This window comes from Merops nubicus, unplaced genomic scaffold, assembly GCF_000691845.1.
Source record: "Merops nubicus isolate BGI_N331 unplaced genomic scaffold, ASM69184v1 scaffold18519, whole genome shotgun sequence".
NCBI lineage: Eukaryota > Metazoa > Chordata > Aves > Coraciiformes > Meropidae > Merops > Merops nubicus.
The window spans coordinates 1,646-24,184 of record NW_008630395.1 but is presented as its reverse complement, the minus strand read 5'-3'; the positions used below and the strand labels follow the sequence as shown (position 1 = coordinate 24,184).

Below are 22,539 nucleotides of genomic sequence, written 5' to 3'. Positions count from 1 at the left end.
AAAGGCGGTTACCTCAGGATAACCTTATTGCCAGGGGACTGGGAGACTATTAAAAGACTATGCTTGAGAAATCTGTAGATCTGAATTCTAGTTATTCTCTTATTGATTCCTTATGTTCCTGATGGCTGAATTGTTCTCTTAGCCACAGTTTCTGTGGCTGCAGAGTGGATTGTTCACATTGTTTGTCATGTATGATGAATTAATTTCTGTGAAGCATTTTACGTATCACAAATAGATGTTGCTGTCTATAGGCATCAGTGACTACTTTGGCAGTAATGCAGAGTGATATTGCTGCAGAAAAAAAAAGACTTTTCAGTTTGTTTTTATTTCCCCCTACTGTTTTGGTGTTGTGAACACAAACTGCTGTGTGCCTTTTTACAGAGGGAGACTGCAGTTCCCTGTCCCCTTTGAATACACACAGACCTCTTGTAGTTAATTAACAGTGTAAAGGACAAGCAGGGCTATGGCTATGCCTATTTCTTACTTTTTTTGAGGTAACAGTGTATCCACAAAGTTACCTCTGATTGGAGAGGGCTGCTGTTCTACCGCTTCATTTGCTAGGATCCAAACAGGAGATCAGCAGTGATCTAGCAGTTCTTTTTAAACACTGAAAGTGTTTTTTTAATATGATTCCATTTTCTTTCTTTATAAAAATAGAGGGATGGTTTTGATAAAATAAGAAAAAAATGAAAAGGGAATCTGTGAGGATCTGGATGTAACTAAAATACACTGCTCATGTTATTTAAAAAGCTGTCATTCTTAACCTGGCCCACTCTCTCCCTTCTTCTACCTGACACATTAATTTTTTATTTGGGAGTAAGATCCTTGATAAGTGATTCTTCCAACTGTCAAGTTACGATTTGACAATGCTTTGTTATCAACAGTATCCATGAAATAATATAAATTACCTCTTTGCCATCAGGTTGATTAACATAAGTCTATATTCAGACTTGCTGTGGGTAAAAAGTTGAAGGTAGTGTCATTGTGTCCTTTCTTTACAGAAGGAACCCATTAACACCTTCCAGTTTCTATAACCATCTAGAGTAAAGTTAACCATCCAGCTGTGTTCAACTTTATCATATAAATTGATATAAGTGAATAAACAAGCAAAGCAAAAATAAAAAATGGGGTCTGATGGTTTATTGTGAGACCTGGATAAAATCTGAAAGTCATTTGATGGCAAGCTGCTGCTCATTCAAATAATTGACAGTCCTATGTGCTTCTCCCCAGACTGTGACCTCCTAGACTTTTGACCTACACTGATTTAAAATTGCAAATATTTAAAGGAACAAACGGATGAGACCTATAATGACTCAAATGATTCCATGTGTAGATACACAGTTTTAGAAAATTAGTATTTGACAGCAATGGTAGGCTAAACTGATGAACAGATCGTATGACTGATACAGCTGAGATAGTGGGACTCGCATGAGAGAACATAAATCTGCTCCATTTAGCAGATCTCTCTGTGTTTGTAACAGTAGAACTTCGGATTTACTGTAACATTGTCAGAAACTGGGTTTAAACAAATTGAGTATTGAATTTGCAGTGATTTTTAGTTCTTTAATTTATCTCTGGTAAAAAGCACACATTAGGCATTAGCTAAAATATATATGGCTGATAATGAAATCAAGATACTTCTACAAAGAATTAAAGCTTATTTAGAACTAATGGAGATGTTCCAGATTCCAGTGATAACTTCATGATTTCTTGGTGTTCTGTAGGCTGAGCCAATAAGCAACCCTTTTAGCTTGATTATACATTGTTGGTTTGAAGTCTGCTTAATGAGAAGAATGTCCAATTCATCTGAGTGAAGTCTATGTAAAGAGGGTGCTCAAAGTTGTAGTTGTGTGAGCAGAGGAGACAGTCACACTTCAAATCTTGTTCGATAGATGGTTACAAACAGTCAAGGTAAGAGCTGAACTGTTAACAAGTGCTTCTATACCTAGAAACCCAGCTTTGAGAAGTGTCCCAGGATGGTTCTTTCCTTACTAATAATATGCAAAAGCAAGACTGCCTTGGCTCTAGTGAGAGCTTTGTAATATTGTGAGATGCTATTTGCATGCCTTGAAAATTGCATGCAGTCTCACTGAGCAGGCTTTTGCTTCCAAACACTGCTTGATCTTAATTCACTCTTAATGCTCTGACTTCAGGCATAATCCTGGAACAAAAAGAAGTCATGCTGATGTATATATGTTAAAAATGGGATTAATTTTCCACAAATATTTCACCTTTTACAAAACAGCAAGCAGCAGCTTTGGGAAGGATGAAGAATGTTGTCTATTAGTGTTGTGCTCACTCTTGGGCTTTGTCTCATTTTTTTTTCAATTGGAAAAGAAGTCTGTTTATTTCCTCTGTTCTAGGGTTCCAGAGGCCAGCCAGGTTTTTACGAGCTTTGCCTGGGCTCTATTCAACACAGTGTGCATTTTGCTGCTGCAGTATGGATCATTAGTTAGTGTTTATCATTGATCATAACATGAGTATAATAGTAAGGTCAGTGACGACCAACTCTGTCACGAAAAGACAAGATCTTGAGGTTTGTGAGTAGGCCATAATGGTTGATGCAGTGTCATCCTTTTTGCAGACAAGGATGACAGTTCATATCCTTTACTTCTCTTAAGACACTACAGAGCAAGTTTTAACCCTTCTTATAGCCTGTACCTAAATAAACTTCTTATTCTGCCAAAGAATTTTTAGCTGGTTTAGAAACTGAAATGGCCTCTTAGGAACTACTACTTTGCTGGATTTTTCTGAGCTATTTGTCTTCACTTTATTCTGCAGGTATGAGACTGGAAGGTGTATGCTTACAGAAGAGTATATTTATATGTTTAAAAAGCATTCACCTTACAGATACCTCATGAAATCTCTTCTTACTCTTCCATATTTTTGATCAAATTGCTTTCCTGATGTAATGGTTTTGTCCTGAGACTTGTAAATGATATTTTTTTCTTCCTCTTCCTCTTGTTTTCTGTAGAATTGGTTGTAGGGTTTTTGTTTTTGTTATTGCTGTGACCAGAACAATGTAAAACTTAGTAACCTTGATGAGGATACCCTATTAGTTGTCATTATGATTCATATGGATCTAAACTGAAATGTCATTACTCTGAAAGAATGCAAACACCATTAATACCAAATATCTCAGTTAAAGTCAGAGAATTAAACTGGACAAAGAAGCCTGTAAATAAGCATAGTTTATTAATTTATGTTAAAAATATTTGCCTAGGACTGCTTTCAGCTTATATTGTTCATGAAAAATTCCATTCAGACCATTATGAGGAAAACAAATAAATACATTACTACTCTGTTTCTGTTGTAACCCAGTCAAATAAAAAAGAGCACTATTATTGAATGATAAGTTCATTTGGCAGCCATTGTAATGTCATTCCCTCCTTTTTAGACACCTCAAGAGGCCATGCTCAACAGAGAGAGATTTTGGAAGACATACAAAACCTCTTCAGGACTTGGTCTCAAACAAGCAGAAGTGTGATTTTTTTTTTTTTTTTTTTTTTTAATTTCCCCCCCCCCACACCTCTCAAATACCAGATACTAGAGCATCAGTAGTTTATTTGTCTATATTCTCTGTTGATGACATATTTGCTGATGATCCTGTTGGAGGAGATACAAATACTTGTCTGGAACAAAAATTGTGTGTTGTGGAAACAGCTTGACATAAATCACACTCCATGGTTTCTGCTTTTTCTGCTTTCTTAAAGAGCCTGATCTCACCTTACATATATAAGATTTGCAAAGGAATGTTTACAAAGAAATCGGGAAATAGTACAAAAAGGAAAGAAAGTTGTCAGAGCAAAAAGGAACAAGACTTAACTCAAATTGGACAAACAAAAAATCCAAAATTTTCAAATACTTTAAAAAGCACTGTTAAAAAGATTGCAAAGTGCCCATCTTCTCGCAACTTATCAGCTGAAGAAGAGGAAAGTAATAAAGAATTTTCACTTTCTCCAACATTCAGTTATAGAGTTGCTATTGCCAATGGACTGCAAAAGCATATTTTTGTCACAAACAGTAATGATGAAGATATAGTTCAAGATTTGTCGTCAAATGATAGTTCATATTCTGAGTCATTAAGTGAAGTAAAAAGTAATAGCAAGAAAAACGAACACTTATCCCACACGATGCCTGTGAGACGCAACAGAAAAAGCTTAAGCAGCCTTGCACCATCTGATGGAAGTTCTGATGGAGAACGCACTTTACACACACTGAAACTGGGAGCTTTGCGAAAACTAAGGAAATGGAAGAAGAGCCAAGAATGTGTCTCATCAGACTCAGAACTAAGTACATGGAAGAAAACATGGGGCTTGAGAAGTAAATCTCTAGACAGAACTGGTCGTCACCAGAAATCAAATACTCTTGAACCTGGCTTTAGTTCGACAGGTTGTATTAGTCAAACCCATGATGTTATGGAAATGATTTTTAAAGAGCTTCAGGGAATAAGTCAAATTGAAACAGAACTCTCTGAATTAAGGGGGCATGTTAATGCTCTGAAACAATCAATTGATGAAATTTCTAGTAGTGTAGAAGTTGTACAAAATGAAATTGAACAATTGCGAACTGGATTTGTACAGTCCAGAAGAGAAACTCGGGACATACATGACTACATTAAGCAGATAGGCCATCCAGGAAACAAAGCAAGTCTTCGGTTTCTAAATGTGCCTGAAGAGAGGCCTGAAAAAACCGAAAGCACAGTTTACAAAATATTGATAGATAAAATGGGGTTCTCTGAGGCACAGAGCACTATTAAAATTGAATTCGCCCAAAGACTGGGGCAACAAAGAGACTGTCCAAATGCAAAGCCAAGACCCATTCTTGTTTACTTTGAGTCCTCACAACAGAGGGATTTGATATTAAAAAAGTCTTATAAGCTTAAGGGAACTGGCATTGGAATTTCTACAGATATATTTACCCATGATATAAAAGACAAAAAAGAAAGAGGACTACCTTCTTCTCAGACATATGAGAGTATGGATATGAAGCTTTTAACTGTGGAGACAAAAAGTAAAATGCGTGACTGGGAGTCACCTGACAGTGATAAAGACTTGGAATCAGATATAAATAGGAACAGTTATGCAAAGATATCTAAATCAGCACTTCAAATTAAAAAAAGCACTACAAAGGGGAGTATCAAGTCCTCAAATACTAAAGACCTTAATACAACTGCTGACAATAGCACCTTTTCGAACAGAAGAACTTACAGCAATCAGTCACCGGAATTTGACAAAATGGAAAAACAGTCAAAGACCTATTACTCGGACATGACTCCTCTATGGCATTTACAGAATGATTTTGCAACACCAAAACTTAGCCGTTCAGAGTCAGACTTCTCAAAATTGTGTCAATCTTACTCTGAGGATTTTTCAGAAAATCAGTATTTCAGCAGAACAAATGGCAGTTCACTGTTGTCTTCCTCCGATCGAGAACTTTGGCAGCGAAGACAAGATGATCCCACAAACTGGTATGGAAGTTCCCAGGAACAGACTTTTGTCCAAGACATGCAACAGTATCCAGAACAGAATGAAGCAGAGAACATGGAAACTGTTGACAGTGGAGTAAGCAATGGAATAATATGTGCAGCTGGAGACAGAAGCCGCTATAGTGATTCTCAGCTTTCTTTACATGATGATCTTTCCCCATGGAAAGACTGGAATCAGTTGGAACAAGGGGCAGGTTTGGGGCTAGACTCATCCACACAGGAAGTTTTTGTGTATGATATGAGCAGCCCTTCAGATCAACAGACTGATTTTGGAAAGTGCCAAAGTTCTGACCTCCAGTATGATACTGAAAGCTATGATTTTACACTTGATGGTACTTCTCCATCATGTCCAGGCCTTGATAGTGAATCACAAAGTCAGTGGACAGGTCAATATGATGATTATCAAGAAACATATTCTATCTCCTCTTATCAGAATCAAAACAGATTGCCTATGATGTACCGAAGTCAGAGTGAACTACCAAGTGATGACTCGGAAGAAACAGCCCCTAAATCATGGCATAGCCGATTAAGCATAGATCTTTCTGATAAGACTTTCAGCTTTCCTAAATTTGGATCCACACTCCAGCGTGCTAAATCAGCTTTAGAAGTAGTCTGGAATAAAAGCACACAAAGTTTAAGTGGGTATGATGACAGTGGATCGTCTTTCATGGGGAGGTTTAGAACTTTATCTCAGTCTACTGCAAATGAATCAAGTACAACGCTTGATTCTGATGTTTATGCTGAGCCTTATTGCTACAAAGCAGAGTATGAGGAAGACTTAATTGAACCACCTGGTGAGAGTGAAACTGACTATGTAGAAGTAATGGAACAAGTCCTTGCTAAGCTAGAAAATAGAACTAATAGTAGTGAAACTAGTGAGCAGGTCCAAGAATATGAACTGGGCCAGCCTTCATATGACACAGCATATGCAGTAGTGCCAGAGGCACAATATGATGCACAATTTGATGGTGTGGTCAGTGAAGAGATAGTGGAAGCTGAAAGTCATATGGCTGCTGACATAGAAATAAAGGAAGATGAAAATCAGAATGTCCCAGAGATGCTTACTGAAACTCCAAAGAAAAAAAGAATACGACCATCATTTAAAGAAGCTGCTTTAAAAGCGTACAAGAAGCAAATGAGTGATTTGGAAGAGAAGATCCTTGCTGGAGGTAATAATACTTTAATGTTGTCTTTTAAGTGTAACATTGTTCCTACAGGAGCTAGGTATTAATTTCTGTATGGTATCCTGTCCTGCTTCCATTTAATTTGGTGGCAAAGATTCTGCTTCTATCTGCTTTTGTTCACAAGGTAAAATAGTCCCTTGGGAGTCAAAACGTGAAAATTTTACAAGTTTGTTTTGAAGGTATTTTCTGAATATGTTTAGTTGAATGTGTTTGTAAGCAATTGTGCTGCTTTGAACTTCAGTAACTTGAAAATTAAATTTCACAAGACTCAAATCTTATAAAAAGAATTGAACAGTACATTGCTCTTGGTTTTCTTATGGCTTTATAAATATATTCATAGGAGTAGGACTAACTGTTCAGATGTTACAGTGCTTTTTTAACAGTTTTTGAGGTGTGGTTGGTTCTATATTCATCCTCATGAGCAGTGTTCTGTATCCTTTATGTAACTTGTAACTTGTTAGTACCTGTGAGAGTGCAAGTCTAAATTGATTTTAATTCTGTCCTCAGTTGTATTCCCAGTAAGCGTTCACACAAGTACTCAATCCCAAAAAAGGGAAGAGAAGGGTGTGGAGGAAAGACTGAAGTGTAAATGGCAGCATCCACGTATGAAGAGGCAGTAGAAAGGACTTTAACTTGCAGAGAGTGTTAATACAGATTTATTAATGATGATCTATATGTTCTATGTTAACAGACTTCAAAGCAGACAGTCATATAAATAACTTTAATGCCTCTAGTAATAGACAAATGGGATTTTCATTATTAACACAAGCTGTAATGCTAATGTTATAATGTTGCATGTGCATTGAATTGGGAGCCCATAATTACTGTAGCGAGCCAGATGGTAATTGTCACCTTGACTGAATCTTTGCTTTCATTATCTGTCTTGAAAAAATTATCACCTGATACGTTAATTTTAAAGATGATGTCTTCAGCCAAAAATTGTAATAAGTAGTAATGGGTATGTAAAGCTTGAGTTACTATAGTTTCCTTTTTACATGGACAAATGTTTTTACAATAAACAAGTTGAAAGTATGTTACATAAGAAGTCAAATATTGTTAATATGAGAGTTTATTTTAAAGTTGATTTTAACTTTCAAATAATGGTATTAGTCAGATTTGGATTTTGCAGATTTTTTTCTACAGTACTGTGTTAGACACTAGATGGTGTATTATGAAGATACAGCTAGCAATAGCTAGTGTTTTCATTACTTTTCTATGATTTTGATGCACGGTACAGAGGGACTACAGACATTTTACTTTGTCATTGCTGTGCAATAGGAATATAAAGGTCTGAGGATCTAATTAAAGCAAGCACCCTTGGGAAGATGAAAAATAGTGCGGCTCAGATTGATTCCACTGTTTAAAGTCTATGCAGTTGTATATGCTATTAGATAGGCTGTTAGAAAATGAGAACTAATTTTGATGTTGCATCTCATGCAGTTATTCTTCTAACCCAGCAGGTGAAAAACCTCTTTCAGTCCTCTTTCAGCAACTGTTTTTTTTATTGTGAATTACTGAAGCATTTCTTACACTATATTTACAGAGACAGCAACTGACACCAAGGACAATTTATGAAAATGTGTTATTGGGTGAAGTTTATGGGGCATAAAGTGTCTGCATGGTTATAAGTTGTCATACTAGGACCTTTCTTTTTTTATTTCCACTGAAATAAAAGTGAAAAGGAATACAGCAAGAGGATAAAGGGAGTTATAGATTAACAGCTACAGCAGTGCTCTTTTTCAGATTAATTCTGCAAATAGTATGTATTGACTCTTGAGTAACAGTTCTGTTTTCCATGCCAACAGGGAGGACATGTTTCTGTCACGGATTCTGCCTCAACAGTCCTACTAGTTTGTTACAAATGTATTTTTCAGACATGTAGCATACGTGGAAATACTTACTAACAAAGCAGTCTTTCATGGTTTACATCTAATGTATGAATATGATATTTTACCCTGTGATGTCTGCAGAACACCTAACAATTCTTCAGAATTTAAAAATTTCAAAATACATTTCCTAGCTGGAGTAGTCTACTGAAATATCATCTTGTTTTTCAAACTTGTTTTTCAAACTTGTTTTTCAAACAAATTTTGATTTACTATAGGCAACAACATTTTATAAATAACTTTTTAAAGGAGTTCTGTTTAACTTTTTGTAAACATACAGAAAGTACAGATTGCAGCCTTTCAGTTTTCACAACCTGCCTCCTCTTCTTTACATGTTGATCCATGCATGTCCAGAGAATACTTACTTTTATCATTTAGGCAAATAGTAGTCTGAGGTATTGTGTCTTCCTTTTAATATTTGCAGGAGCAGTAATAACTTTAAACAAAAATGACTAATAACTGATCTAGGATTTACATGACTCTTTTGAGAGGCTTGGATTTTTTGACTCTTACCCCTATAACTGATTCACTGAATCAGTGAACTTCTGATTTTTCATTTGTGAATGGAAAAATACTAGTTACAGATCAAGTTCCTTGAATTAATCTTCATTATATAACGAAAGCATAACCTATTGTTTAATTCCTATTATTTAACGAATTGTTTTGTCTCTCCATGTAGGCAGGAACAGATAAACAGCAATCTGACCAAGCAGAGATATAGCCAGATAATACAGTAGCATTATTTCTCCAATTTAGGACAAAATAAAAGTTTAAAATGCTATTTTTTTTTTGTTCTAGTAGCACACAAAACTAAGGTCATTGAAACCTTCGTACATAAATAATTTATTAGTGCACAAGAGCTCCATTAAATAGTCCTATTCTCTGTCTCTAGCTTGAGAGAAAAAATACAGTATGGTCTGATTGCTTATGTATTATTTATTACAACGTCCTTTGGAGGCGTACTGGAATGAAAGTAATAGTGTATATGGATGAGAGGAGAGGGGAGCAGTACATGAGTAATCCTCGGATTTACAGTTCTGTAAGGACACAGAGGTATTGTGATGGTGCGTGTATATTAATGGAAGGATTGATGGCTTTTTAGAAAAACACCAGAAAAATGCTAGCCAGTGGTTTGTTTCTTTGTTAGCTGGAATTGAGAATAACTCCCACCCTTTCATTTATTGTTCCAGTCCTCACTTGTTATTTTCTAGATTTTTTTTTTCCTAGTGGCTTCTTTCATTCCATTCCTATGTCATCTTTTACAGGTACCTTAGAATAACCATCATTCTCTCTCCTGATGAAATGCTCACTCTGGTTAAGCTTCCAGAGTTGTATGCACTCTTCTAAGTTGCTTTTAATGATAACATAGACTATTTCTAGGAATGGTAGTTTATGAGCAATAGCTTTTTGATCTAGTTGATGAAGATCTTGCTGATCATTTAGTGACTGGTCAGATTTTAAAAAAAACTTTGGTCTGAAATTTCTGCCAGAGAGTAACCTGTAGATTGTTTATGTTGTCAAGATGGGTGAACTCCCCTCACTCTAGACATTCATACAGTGGCATGTCAGATTACAGGAGCCAGAGATGGGAGTTGTCTCTAATGCTGCACAAAATGGGGTTTCTGTTGTATTATAGGAAGGATCTGTATTGTGTTTAGTGGTGTCTGACCGAAGAACAGAACTTAGAAATCAGAATCAATATAACCTTAGATTGTATGTGGCTGAAAGAGGAAATGTGATGTTAACATGTGAAGCCAAAGGAACCAGCAATATATTACTGCATTCCCCTTGCAGCGTGGTCATTTGGTTCTACACTAAGAAATGTTGTCAGCAACATAAGTATATAACTAATGTGTATTTCAAACTGACTGTTCAAACTATGCTCTTTTGAAACAAGCATATATTTTCCAGTTTTGATAGCTTTTCTAGCCTTTTATATAATAACCATTTGCTGGAACTGCTTGAGTCAGCTATTTTTCCCAAAGAGTATAGGCTTTAGAAGTTAATCTCACCTTGTCTTGTGGTACTCAGGCTTTTGTTTCCTTTCTATTTTACCACCATCACATTCATTTGTAATACACTTGCATAGGTACACAGTTATTAGTAACTAATAATTATAGTTAATAGTATTATTTTGTTACACTAATATAAGTCTTGGACTTGGTCTTGAAAATATCAGTGCTGTGGCCCAGATGAAAATCAATTGAGCTGGTATTGGTTAGTATATGAATGAGTAATTTTAAAGTCATTCAGGTAGAAACAGGATAGATAAATAAAATCATTACCTTCATCATGGCAGTTGCATGTTAGTTGGTGGTGACAGTCTGTGAAGTTAAGTTGCTTTTAAATATTAAAGAGTTTTTCTACACTAAATCTACATTAACTTTGTGAGGAAGTGGACTTAAAGAAAGGACCACTGTTCATAGAAGGAGAAATGAAAAGTAGATGTGTATTAACTGATTAAAATATTGCGAATTATGTTTCTATTTTGTGGTTTTTTTTTTTTCCTTAGAAATGAAGTTCCTTCTGAGGCTGCGGGTGCAGATTGGGTAAGGGAAGGATGTCTAGTCAGATGACAGGATTTCAGTTCAGTGTATAAAATATTGCAGTAATTAATAAAAATAGAACATGTATATTTGTGTGTATTATGCCAAACTAAGCTTCAAATTACTTCATTGACCAGTAGTAATAGCTAATACAAGTTAGTCTTATTCATACCACTGTATAAAAGAGGTTGTTAATGGCCATCTTTTCCCCTTTTTAATCAGTCCTGCCATAGTCATCACAAAAGTAACAGTTTGCCATCTTGGAGGCATTCTTTGAAATCTATGATCCCTGTGTTGTCATTACCACCTCATTTCTTCACATATTTTGTTGTTACAAAAATTAAATACAAACTGAAGTTTATACTTATCCTGTAGTGAATGATCATGTTGTGGCAGTATTGATGGCTTAGGCATAATTATATCTAATCAATGTGTCTTAAACTAATGCATCTTTAAGTTGATGTGGTTTTGACATAGTTTATACAGCTTTATATATATATATATATGTATATATGTATGTATTTCACTGTAAACACTCACCAGAAGCTTCCACTGGAAGGCTTGAAGCAGTGTTCTCAGTACACTTGAAGTTTCGTTTGAGTTTGGTATCACCTTGTGATGCTTGCAAAATTTTTTATTTTTTTTTTCGTGAAATGCTCTTTGAGATGCTTTCCTTCACTGAGCAAAATGAATTCCCTCTTCTTTCTAATCCCAGACATCCTGACAGATTCTGATCTGTTTTAGCAGAGGACTTTAGATCCCTAATGGCTCAATGGTTGGACTTGATGATCTTGGAGGTCCCTTCCAACCTAAAGGATTCTATGATTCTATGATTATCTAATGGGGAAAAAACAGCAGTAGGTAATGGATGTGTATACTGCCATTAGTTTTTGCATAATTGTGAAAGAATAGCCCAGATAGGAACACTTTTAGTTAATAAAATTTAACAGTGCCAAACCGCAAAGTTTTCTATTGTGTTTTAAAATACTGAAAACATAGTATTCCATGATACAAGGTTTTGTTTGTATTCTACCATAACCCTAATAAATTTATTTAATTAGTTTAACACAGATTGATGAAAAAGTTCATTAATATAAAAGCTGGCTGTGTATGCTCTGTGGCTGATACAGCTGATCTGCAATTTATTTTTTTTTTAAAAATATATATTCACCTAATGTACGATGTATAAAAAGCTGCATTTAAGAACACAATATTTTTCAACTGAAGTTGATTTCAGCTATTGCTTTTATTTTCATATGTAAATAATGTAAACATGTAGATTACACAGACTTTTCATCTGTGTAAATTCCTTTCCTCATTCATATCAGAAGACAGTGACAGTGGAACACGTGTTATGTAAACAGTTTTGGGAAGAAATGAGTACCCTTGCTACACACTTCAATAGGTGCATAGTACTGAGAAAACAAGATCTATTGCAATTTAAAGAATCTATTTTTGTGCTGTATTTGAAATTACAATGAACTACAGAATTTAATAATCCAGTTTTTCCAGCTGTTGTTTTTTTTTTTTTTTCTTTCCTAACTTCATGTTTGTGCCCGCCTTTTGATCAGGTAAACAGAATGATGACTGATGAGTATCTTTAACTTTTTTTTTCTGTGGGGTAAGAAGCTGAATTTGGGAGTAAGTCTCTATATCCTTCCCGCTTCTCTTGTGTCCTTTGATGGGGAAAAGGTATATCAGAGATTTAAAATTGTAAACAGCCGTCTGTTCAGGTGGAGAGTAATAGAATTGTCTAAAGGTTGATTTAGAAAAATTATGTGAGGAAATCTAATTAGTTAATGATGGAGTTGATACATCCATCTTTTGCCTGTGGAGAAACAGCAAGCACTTAAATTCACCACCTACTCTAAAGGTAGGAATTCATGAAAAGATGGTCTGTATCAGTCACTTGCTGCTTCTTCGTGTTCAGTCCTTTGAAAGAGGGATTAGAGTAAGGAAAATTAGTATAGAGAGTATAGATTTACCATTCAAATCAAAGCACACCCCTATTAATAAGAAGCTGTGTTTTTCCAATACCTGTTAAAAAAATAATAATCCAAGTTTTAGAAACTTTAAGTGAAAGAATTCTTTAAAAAATGGTTTAATGTCTTTCAGAAAACACAATCACGTTCTTATGTCTGATCATATTTTAACTGTAGTTACAGTCTTCAAGTTTATCAGAAAATCTTAAATTGTAATACTGACTCTATGAAAAAAAAAAAGGGATAACAGAAGAAAGACTGTTACTCTGCTACTTTGTAGGAGACTATTTAACTCTGTTTTCACTGGCTTTAGAATTAATGTAGATTTATTAATTTTCATGCAATTTTCCTGCCCTTTTTGTGCTTATACAGGTTTAAAACAAATTTGCTAGATCTAAGAGAAAATCTGTGCCTGAATGTCAGTTCTAAGGACTGACTTATACCGATTCTGCTGTGGAAATAAACACAAATCAATATTTTATCACCAAGTTTAACAGATATTTTCTGGTTTTATTTCTAAAACATTTAAGCCTTTTCTTTAGGTCATTGTATTTTAGGAGGAGGAATAATACTGCTTCATTTCATAGTGCATCTTTAGGATAAAAGGAATCTGCTGGCGCAACTGGCTGAAAAAATACCTAGACATGCATTTAAAAAATGTAATTACTTGGGAAACACAAGTTCATAAATATGTTCAAATCTTCCTCTGATCTATTGGAGAAGTAGAATATTACAATAAAATGTGAAACTTAAAGAGATTCTCTGGTTTGCTGCCCAGGTGAAATTCTGATTAATTTCATGGGACAGGTGCCGGACTTCTTTATGCGCATTTTCCAGGTATCAGTGGAGCACCCACACAGTTGTGTGTCTCTGAGACTCTCAACAGGAGAAAGCATCTGAATCATCTCTAGTTCCTGATGAGCAAAGTTATTATTGAAACTGATGAAACTTCATTAACCATGAGGTTTGGTTCCTTGATCAGTAGAGAGGATTCTTAACAGAGCTTGAATGATCAGAAGTTTTGGTAAACCTGAAAATAGGTAGGTTTGATTCATAGATAAAGAACTCTAAAAAAAAAGAATAAATATAAATTGATATTTTGTAATATATAACATTTTTGTAAAAGAGTTTTCTTGTACACTTGCTTCGTGTAAAACTCATTCATTCTACTGAAAATTTTACTAATTTGGGATGAAAGCCTATATAAAGAGAGGGTTTTCCAAATAACCTGTCTTCTAATTGTGTTGCTGTTAGAGCTGTTTAAAATATCCTTGATACTATACTATGATAAAGAATATGGTGTAGAAAGAGATGTACATTTTAAAAATTAAATCCTGTTGAGCACAAAAGCTGTAATCTGTTTTGACTAGACATGTAGTGGTAAAAAACAAGCTGCTGGCTGCTAGTAACTTCTCTGGAGCTGAATACTGAAAATTGTTGGGCTTGTTTATGTTACACTGGAACCTCATGGATGTTATGTGGCAAAATAAATCTCTTTAACTCTTATTCTTCTCTTTGAGAAATTAGGTTTCTTGATCACAGGCCAAATAGAAGGAAGTGGTTTGTCAATGCTATCACAGATTCATAAACTGTATGGCTCTAGGAATCACCAGTGTAATTGCCGTCTCATCAAAGGAATTCTTGTCCATCAGCTGCATATATACCAAGATGGAGTGAGAGAGGAGTTATGATGAACTTATTATTGAATGTAAACCTGTGGAGAACAATATATGCATAAAATGGATGAATAAGATTTGATCTTACCTTCATCTTAACCTGTAGGTCTTCCTCTTCCAGTTGGCAAAAACAGGACAGAGCTGATGCTTCTCTGTGTCCGTAACACAGGGAAGATACTGCAAACATAAAGTAGCATAATTTTTTCTTTGGGAACATTAAAAGGCATGCTGGTTGAAATTTTCTTTTAATAAAAAGAAAAGCAGAGGACAAGGAGACACAGCTTTTCCTTTCAACTCCAAAAGGGATGGTGGAATTCAGAAGTATTTATGCATGCATTATCAGGCAGAAAAAGTCCAATAGAACCAAAAGTCATTATTTGAATTCCAGTGTACAAGTCTATAGCTCTTAACATCTGTGCATCTGTTTAGTGTTTATGCATAATTATTCCAACTTGTTATTACTTGCAAGCAGAGCTAAATAAAACACTATGTAATTTGATTTTGTTTCTATCTATAATATAACAGCTAAGTGAAAAAAATAACCATTTTTTGTTTTGTTAAGGTAAATCCCTTTACTTCCATGAGAATTATCTTGAGACTTTTTTTGAGTTGCTTTGGTTAAAAAAAAAAAAAAGTTAGTTATAGTATAGAACAAAATATGTTAAGCTTCCTAGTATTTTTTACACAAATGTTATATTTTTTAGTTGTGAGTAAGTATATGTTCTTGCCTTTTTTTGACCTCTGACAAGTAACTAACATCATTATCCATGGAGAAAAAAAAGTGTTACTCTGTTTTACTGTTTGACGCATTTGAAGTATTGTCACCAGCTTATTCCTTAGTTTTACTGTTATTATTTGTATCAAAAGAGAAAATATGCCTCTTTATCCTTCATGGATAATGTATGCTTTACCATTCTCATGTGTTCTGGGATCAGAATGCACTCTGCATTTTAGTTGCTAAAGTCACTCTAACAATCTGGAGGCTATCAAGAAAGCCTGGTCTTCAAGGGGACTGGGTTTTTTTGGTGTTTTTTTTTGTTTGGTTGGGTTTTTTTTTTGTTTGGGGAACGGCAAAAATTAAGAGGCACTAGTATCATACCACATTACATAACCAAGGAATCGCTGGATAGTGAAAAATTTATTCATTTAAAAGTAAGTTTCGGAAGTATTTAGTAGCTATTAACAGACAATAGAGAACAAGAGCAATAGAAGTTTAATGGAACTCAATTTATAAACACCAGGCATATTTTTAAGGTGCATCCTCTTGTTTCAGATTTTCAGACCAGTTATTAATAAAGACATAAATGCAGTTCTTCTTAACCAAGCTGACCTCCTCTTTTGGCTCTCAATGTATCCACTAGTGATTTTTCTACATCACTGCTAGTAAAGTGCTAGCAGCAATTCTTCTATTTCTCCTGTCAACCAAGCTTTATTCAAGTTTGACCTTCTCTTTGTCAGACAAGCATCACTCATCTCTTACATGATGTGCTAGTTTTAATATTATCTTTCAAGCGTTATAGAGTATATCTTCCTAGAATATGCTTCAGCAACACAACATCCTCTAGGCTGTAATATTCTATTCTGTAGTGATAATATTAGCTTCTGGATACAGCATTTATTATTTTAGCATGGCTTATTTTATGTTATTGTTTTGGACAGACGATCTACTTCTTTAATGTGCTCCTTTTATTTGGCTATGTTTTTCACTCTTTATTTCCATTCTTAGCCATGCATACTGATCAGAATTGTCAATCTCAGACTACAAAAAACTTCTAATTTTGAGTACTTTTCATGTTATTTCCATGGAACAGCTGTACTGCTATCTAATACCAGCAAGTGTTATGTCTAAGGGGCTTGATTCCAGGAAGGACATAATTATCTGCCAGTTTGATGCTCTTGCAACTGTTTTGCAGAATTAAAGATTAAAATGGCAGTTTGAGAGAGTAATGAACTTTAAATCTTTTTACAATTTGGTGCTATACAATTATGCACACTTGGAAGAGTGGAAAATCAATGGTAACGTATATACAGTACCATTTTAATCATAGGGTTTCCTAACAGTTTGGAACTTTATGACCTTATTACAATTCTTCAGCTATGACAGGAGGTGGTGAAATAAATTTTCGCAGTTGTTAAAGAAAGAGAAACGGATTGGGATAATGCTTCGCTACTCAGAAAGATGGAAAAGCAAAATAATGACACAAGGCTTGAACGATGCTTGTCACCATGGGCGAGGGAGTGGTGGGGGCAGAGGGATGTGATGGGGAGGTGTAAATCTCCTGAACCTCTTTGATATAATTTTCTCTGCTGACTGATGAGACTGTTGTCCATCTATCATTGTCATCATGTCCATTTTATTTCTGATGGTGTCATAAGCTATGAAAGCAAAGGTCTGTCTTCGCTTCTTTATCTTCCTTGCTAGTTTAACTTTCACTCCAGAAGTGAATACTTTTTCAGCATTCTTGAGATATTTTTTTCCCTAGGAAGTTTGGGTATAGAAACTAGTCACCTTGTATGAAATTTCTATCTTCTTTGGTAAATTGCACATGGCAACATTGATATTAAAAATGGATAGATCAGAAAATGCATTAACTGGAAAACAGTTGATAATAATGTGAAGATCAACTTTTATAAGACCTATTAGTTTTTGGACCAAGTTTCAGTAGTAATTATACACCTTTAATAAACATTTGTTGGAAATTTTACTTACTCTTCTCAAAACCATTAAACTGATATGTGGACAGAAAATAACTTGGGGGCTTAGTTGAGAGGGTTAAAAGAATGCCAGATAAACCTCTTTAACTCCCCCTCATCTGGGAACTAACTTACATCAGTGGATACCTGTGAATTATTTTCAACAGAAGCCAGGATTTACTGGGTACATTGAATGCTATACAGCCTTTATAATATCTGAAACTTTTTATTAATGGAATCTTAAAGACTAATTCTAACTAAAGGGTATTATTAATTTAATATTTACCTAAAGGTTTATGTCTTTTTATGGGAGGCTTATGGAATGGTAGTAAAGAAGGACAATTAGAGGTGAGGTAGTAAAATGGTACAGAGCTGAAGAGAACTTTCTGGCTAAGGAGGAGAATTTTAAAATATGGTCTGGTAAATATACTTGAAGGTTGTCCTCCTGTTACTAACATTTTTGTGTTCTGTCATCGACTCCTAAAAAATTTGCTTAGGCAATGAGCTTCTTTGGAGACATGTAATGTGGTAGTTTATCATCATGCTTTCCTTGCTGTAATTAATGATATGCTACTTTTTCTTCTTCTTTGTACTGATTGTTATAAATATATAAATTTGAATTAACTACAGAAACCTTATACCAATACAGTATTTTTAACTAAGTTAAAACATTTTTTTTCCTCTTTTTACCAGTTACCTAATTAAATATAATTGAATTTGAAATTATCAAACTGCCTAAAAAAAAAAGAAAGGAGGGGTCATTTTCCTTTTGCCTTCAATATCTGATGTCTGTAAAGAGAATTTTCAGTAAGAAGTGGCTAAAAAACCATACTATCCTTTCTCACTCACACAGAACCATATGCATGGAGTGTACTGAGCTGCAATAGCAACAATTATGGAGTAATATCAACTCCACGGACTTTCCCTATAATCATAGTAAAAGGCACTCTGGTAACCTAAAACTGACGTGTGGTATAGAGGCATAGTATGAAGGCTATGCTGGTATGTTGTAATGTAGTGAATTTTCACATAAATCTAAAATCTAAGGAGAAACCAACTAATTAAACCAAAATAAAACCAGAAGTATTCCATAGATTTAACTAAATGAACCAGAGTTTTCACTATTCTCAGCACACTCATAACTTTTCTTAGGTTAGTTGTTTGCCATAGAATGTCTGAATAGAAAGGAGTTATATGAAGATAAGCTTTTTTAAGAAAATCATTGTTATTCAGCAGTTTAATCTGAGAAGTATAGCCCTGTATCCCTGGTATGAAAACACATTCAGTGGTCTCTTACATAATCACAGTTCATTTCTTATCTACATCAAGGAATGTTGCTGTCTGTTCTGGTAGCCTAATGATTACTGAAGTGAATTGCTTGGTGACTGTACACTTCCTGATTTGGTGCTCTCATACACACAGAGAATACTTCCACAGTTCAGATCATTTCACTCATGGTGAGTTCCCAAGAAGCAATAAGCAATGAAGTTTTCAAACTAATTTTGTCTTTGACGATGCAGTCATTTGTTACAAAAGAGAGATGCTCTCAAAATCTCATTTTGGGAAATTTACGTCAGTTGTCTGCTTTATACAATATCTATTGAAAAAAGAGGCCATTAGGCTTGTGCATTTTATTTTTTAAGTAACAACTGCAAAGAAAAAACAAACCTAATGCGCAAGATCTTTTTTCCCTTCCTGTTTTTTGATTGCCACTCTCCTTCCTAAATATAGAGAAAATTAGGTTCCAGTTAAGGAATTCTAATGAAATTAGATGAAGCTGGCTGAAACCCGAGAGAAGTAAAGAAAATTTCTTGTGTCCACCTCTCATCCTCTGAAACACAGAATTCCTTTTAATGTGGAAGACAAATATCAACAATTACTTTTTTTTTTTTTAATACAACTTTCTAAACAACTCAATTTAAAAATATTTGTGTGATTGTTTAGGCAGCAGGTAGCAAAGTACCTGCAAACTATTAAAAATCTGCAATCCACATAATATTAAGATTTATTATTCATCTTTAAATGGTAGTGTATTACAAATGTTGTTATGATTAGATATTCTAGCAATATGGTGTATGTTGCATGAACAGATTACAGTGAGGCTTCTTACCTTACAAGTGATTTCCTGCCTAAAATTTTCCTCTGTCCCCAACTTTCTGTCCACCTTTTGGACTCTGCCTTTTTCACACATCTGAGAATTTATTCACTCTCAATTCTCTCCTACTTAAGGTCCTATTAGTGTAGTCTTTTTTACCTTTCCTCTCATTCACCTGTCCAGATGCTGATCCAGCACTTCGGTTTTAATTCTTCTTCTTATTTCATTTAGCCCTCATAAAAGCACATCTCATTTTGTTTCCACAACCAGCCCAGCTTGGAGACATCCAGCTATTCCTGGCCCTGCTCATAGCCTGCTTACAAAAATTCTGTAAAAATTTTGTAGTGGGAAAGTAGGATCATATGGATGTCCAAATCTTATTTACAAGTTTGGGGAGAAAGAGTAGCCAATCATATCTGATGTTGCCAGACAAATACATTTCACAAATAATAATTAAATATATAGGCTAAGGTCATTTTTGTAAATCTACTCAGTCAAATAAGAGTAATTTGACAACTAAAATACTAATAATTTAGTCAAGAGTTAATTTGAGGCAAAGTAAAAATTCTAGTACTTCTGAACAGCAAGGGAAGTTCTGAAGTGAGAAAACATTAGAATAGTTCCTGTCCTAGCAGAAAAAATACCTTAATTGATTTTTCTAAAACATAAAAATTGATACTCTGTGTTCATTTATATTCAAGAGAAGAACTATGAAAAGTATTGATTCATGGCAAACAGCTATTCTTGGTGTACAGAGATGTACTTTATTTTTACTGAATTGTGGTACTTACTATTTGTAGTAGTTTTAATTTAACATTCCGTATAAATCAAAACTTTCTCCTTGGGACATTATAATTCATTCTTTTAGGTGTAGTCTTTCTAAGAGGATTATTTGCAATAGCTGTGAAAAAAAAAATGCTATGATCTGCAGTTAGGCATAAGAAAATGACAAATTTTCTGGTCTTACAGAGGAGGAGAGACTGTTGCATAGCTGGCTTTTCTGTGGATTTCAATTTGGTGTCGTGACATTACTAATACTTAGCTCAGTCCTCTTTAAACTTTTTGAATGATACATAATCAGATATAATCTGACTGATAAAACATTTTGAACAACTTATCTCCAGTTTCTATTCTGCATGTTCCTGTGCATGTGCTTTGGTTTGATCACGTAAGTAGCCTAAAAAGTTAGTGGCATAATAGAGCCTTTTATTTCCCTGCATTGTCACCACTATACTGTATGACATGAATCATGTACGAATGTGACATTTTCTGGTAGGTAAATTGGCTTAAAAATTGTGTGGCACACGTTTAAGGTGTAATGTGTGTTACGTGGGATATCTCCAAACATGTTAAAAACAACTGAACTATTTAAAGGGCTTTTAGAATCTGTATTCCATGGGGAAAAAATATTGAAAGACCAGCAAGGTGACAATTAAAATACTCTTTCCATGTATACACTGTACTATAGAGTGTCAAAAAAAGACACTTACTGGTGGAAGAGTATATAAAAATGTTAAATGTACTTGTATTTTAAAATTGAGAAGACCATAAAATATGGTTTGCTTTTCCTGTCAGCAAAGGTCTGTTGGTGTTTGGGGGTTAATTTCTGTCATCATATGAATAGCTGTGATAGAATAGTTATAGTTCAGGAGTTTTGAGAGGGGGGTGTTTACATCCTTAGTAGAAACACTTTAATTTTCCTTGAAAATAGAGCATTATAGTGTTTTCTTTTTTTTTGAACTCTGCAACTATATTGAATATATATTCATTAATATTAAAAAAATAAAATCCAAACAACCCCCTAAAAATCATGTGGAGTTGTAATCCAGTATGCAAACTATGTGGTATCCACGCAGCCCTGCATGAGTGGTAGTGCTTCATATCTAGTGAAAACATCTTTTGGCTTGTTTGTAATGTAATGACAGTGGTCTTGTTGGAGTGACACAGCTAAGCACAGGTATTGCTTGGATTCTGCTCTGTTTTAGCAGATTAAAACAGTGTCAGTTTTTTATAGCATAAGGTATTTTCTTAGAGACTGTTTTGTCTAACCTATATTCCCCTTCTTCCCAATTCTCTTTCAGATAGCAGTTCTGTGGATGAAAAGGTTTCAAATCACATATTTACTATAGGGATCATGTATTTTGTTGATGTTTGTTTGTGACTTATTTGACTTGTTTGTTTCCTTCATTTTAGCTGTGAAATCTGCATGTTTTTCCCAGCTTTCCACTCTTTTGTTCTCCTTTGTGTATTGCAAATGTGTTGCATTTATAAACAGGATACCCTCACTGTTGTGCTTATCATAATTGCTAACACAGGGGTCTGCTACTGTCAAACATGATATCTGGGATTTTTTCCTCTAATTCTCATCTACACTGCATATGCTATAGGCCTTAAAGGACAGCAATATTTGGGAAGCAATGTCTTATCTTCCCATAGGATCTTCCAGTGTGTTTCACCAAATGCTGATTGCCACCAAAATGTATTCCAAAGCAATAGTTACTCTAGCTTTGGCCTGGAGCTGACCCTGCTAAACATTTTCATATTAGGTGTTATATGTTTGATGCGGTTGAGTTCTGTCCAAGATGTGCTAAGAGCAATGGAATAACTGTATTTTTTTTTATCTTTATTAAAGGCTCGGATAGTAAGTGCAAGTTCCTTGGATACTTCCAAGCTTTATGCAGTCCAGGCATTTAGTGGGTAAGTGCCAATATGACTGAATTTTATTATTTCTATCTGCAAATTAGTGTCATAGTGCTGTGGTTTATTTTTAAGTTTTATTCCTATAAGAAATTGAATTATTTTAAAAAGAAGGTAATCAGTTTCTTTGCGTGTCTTCTACATTTTTAAGTCCGTAATTTTTACAAAATGAATGCACAAATTCAGTTGCACAGGTCAACTGAATGACAAAAGTTTTTACCTCTTTGCATAAGAAATAAATATCCTTTGTAGGAGTGGTTTGGGTTTTTTCTTCATTGTAGTAATATAATA

The 22,539-nt window shown here is 34.6% G+C and overlaps 1 protein-coding gene across 1 annotated transcript; it reads left to right on the top strand.

Moving 5' to 3' along the window:
• Positions 1–3,548: 3,548 nt before the first annotated feature.
• UNC13C (unc-13 homolog C (C. elegans)) lies at positions 3,549–22,244 on the top strand (the record flags this gene model as incomplete). Its single annotated transcript, XM_008947290.1, has 2 exons — positions 3,549–6,657; positions 22,184–22,244. Coding segments are annotated over exons 1-2 (3,035 nt in total), but the record flags the coding sequence as incomplete, so codon positions are not given.
• Positions 22,245–22,539: the final 295 nt, after the last annotated feature.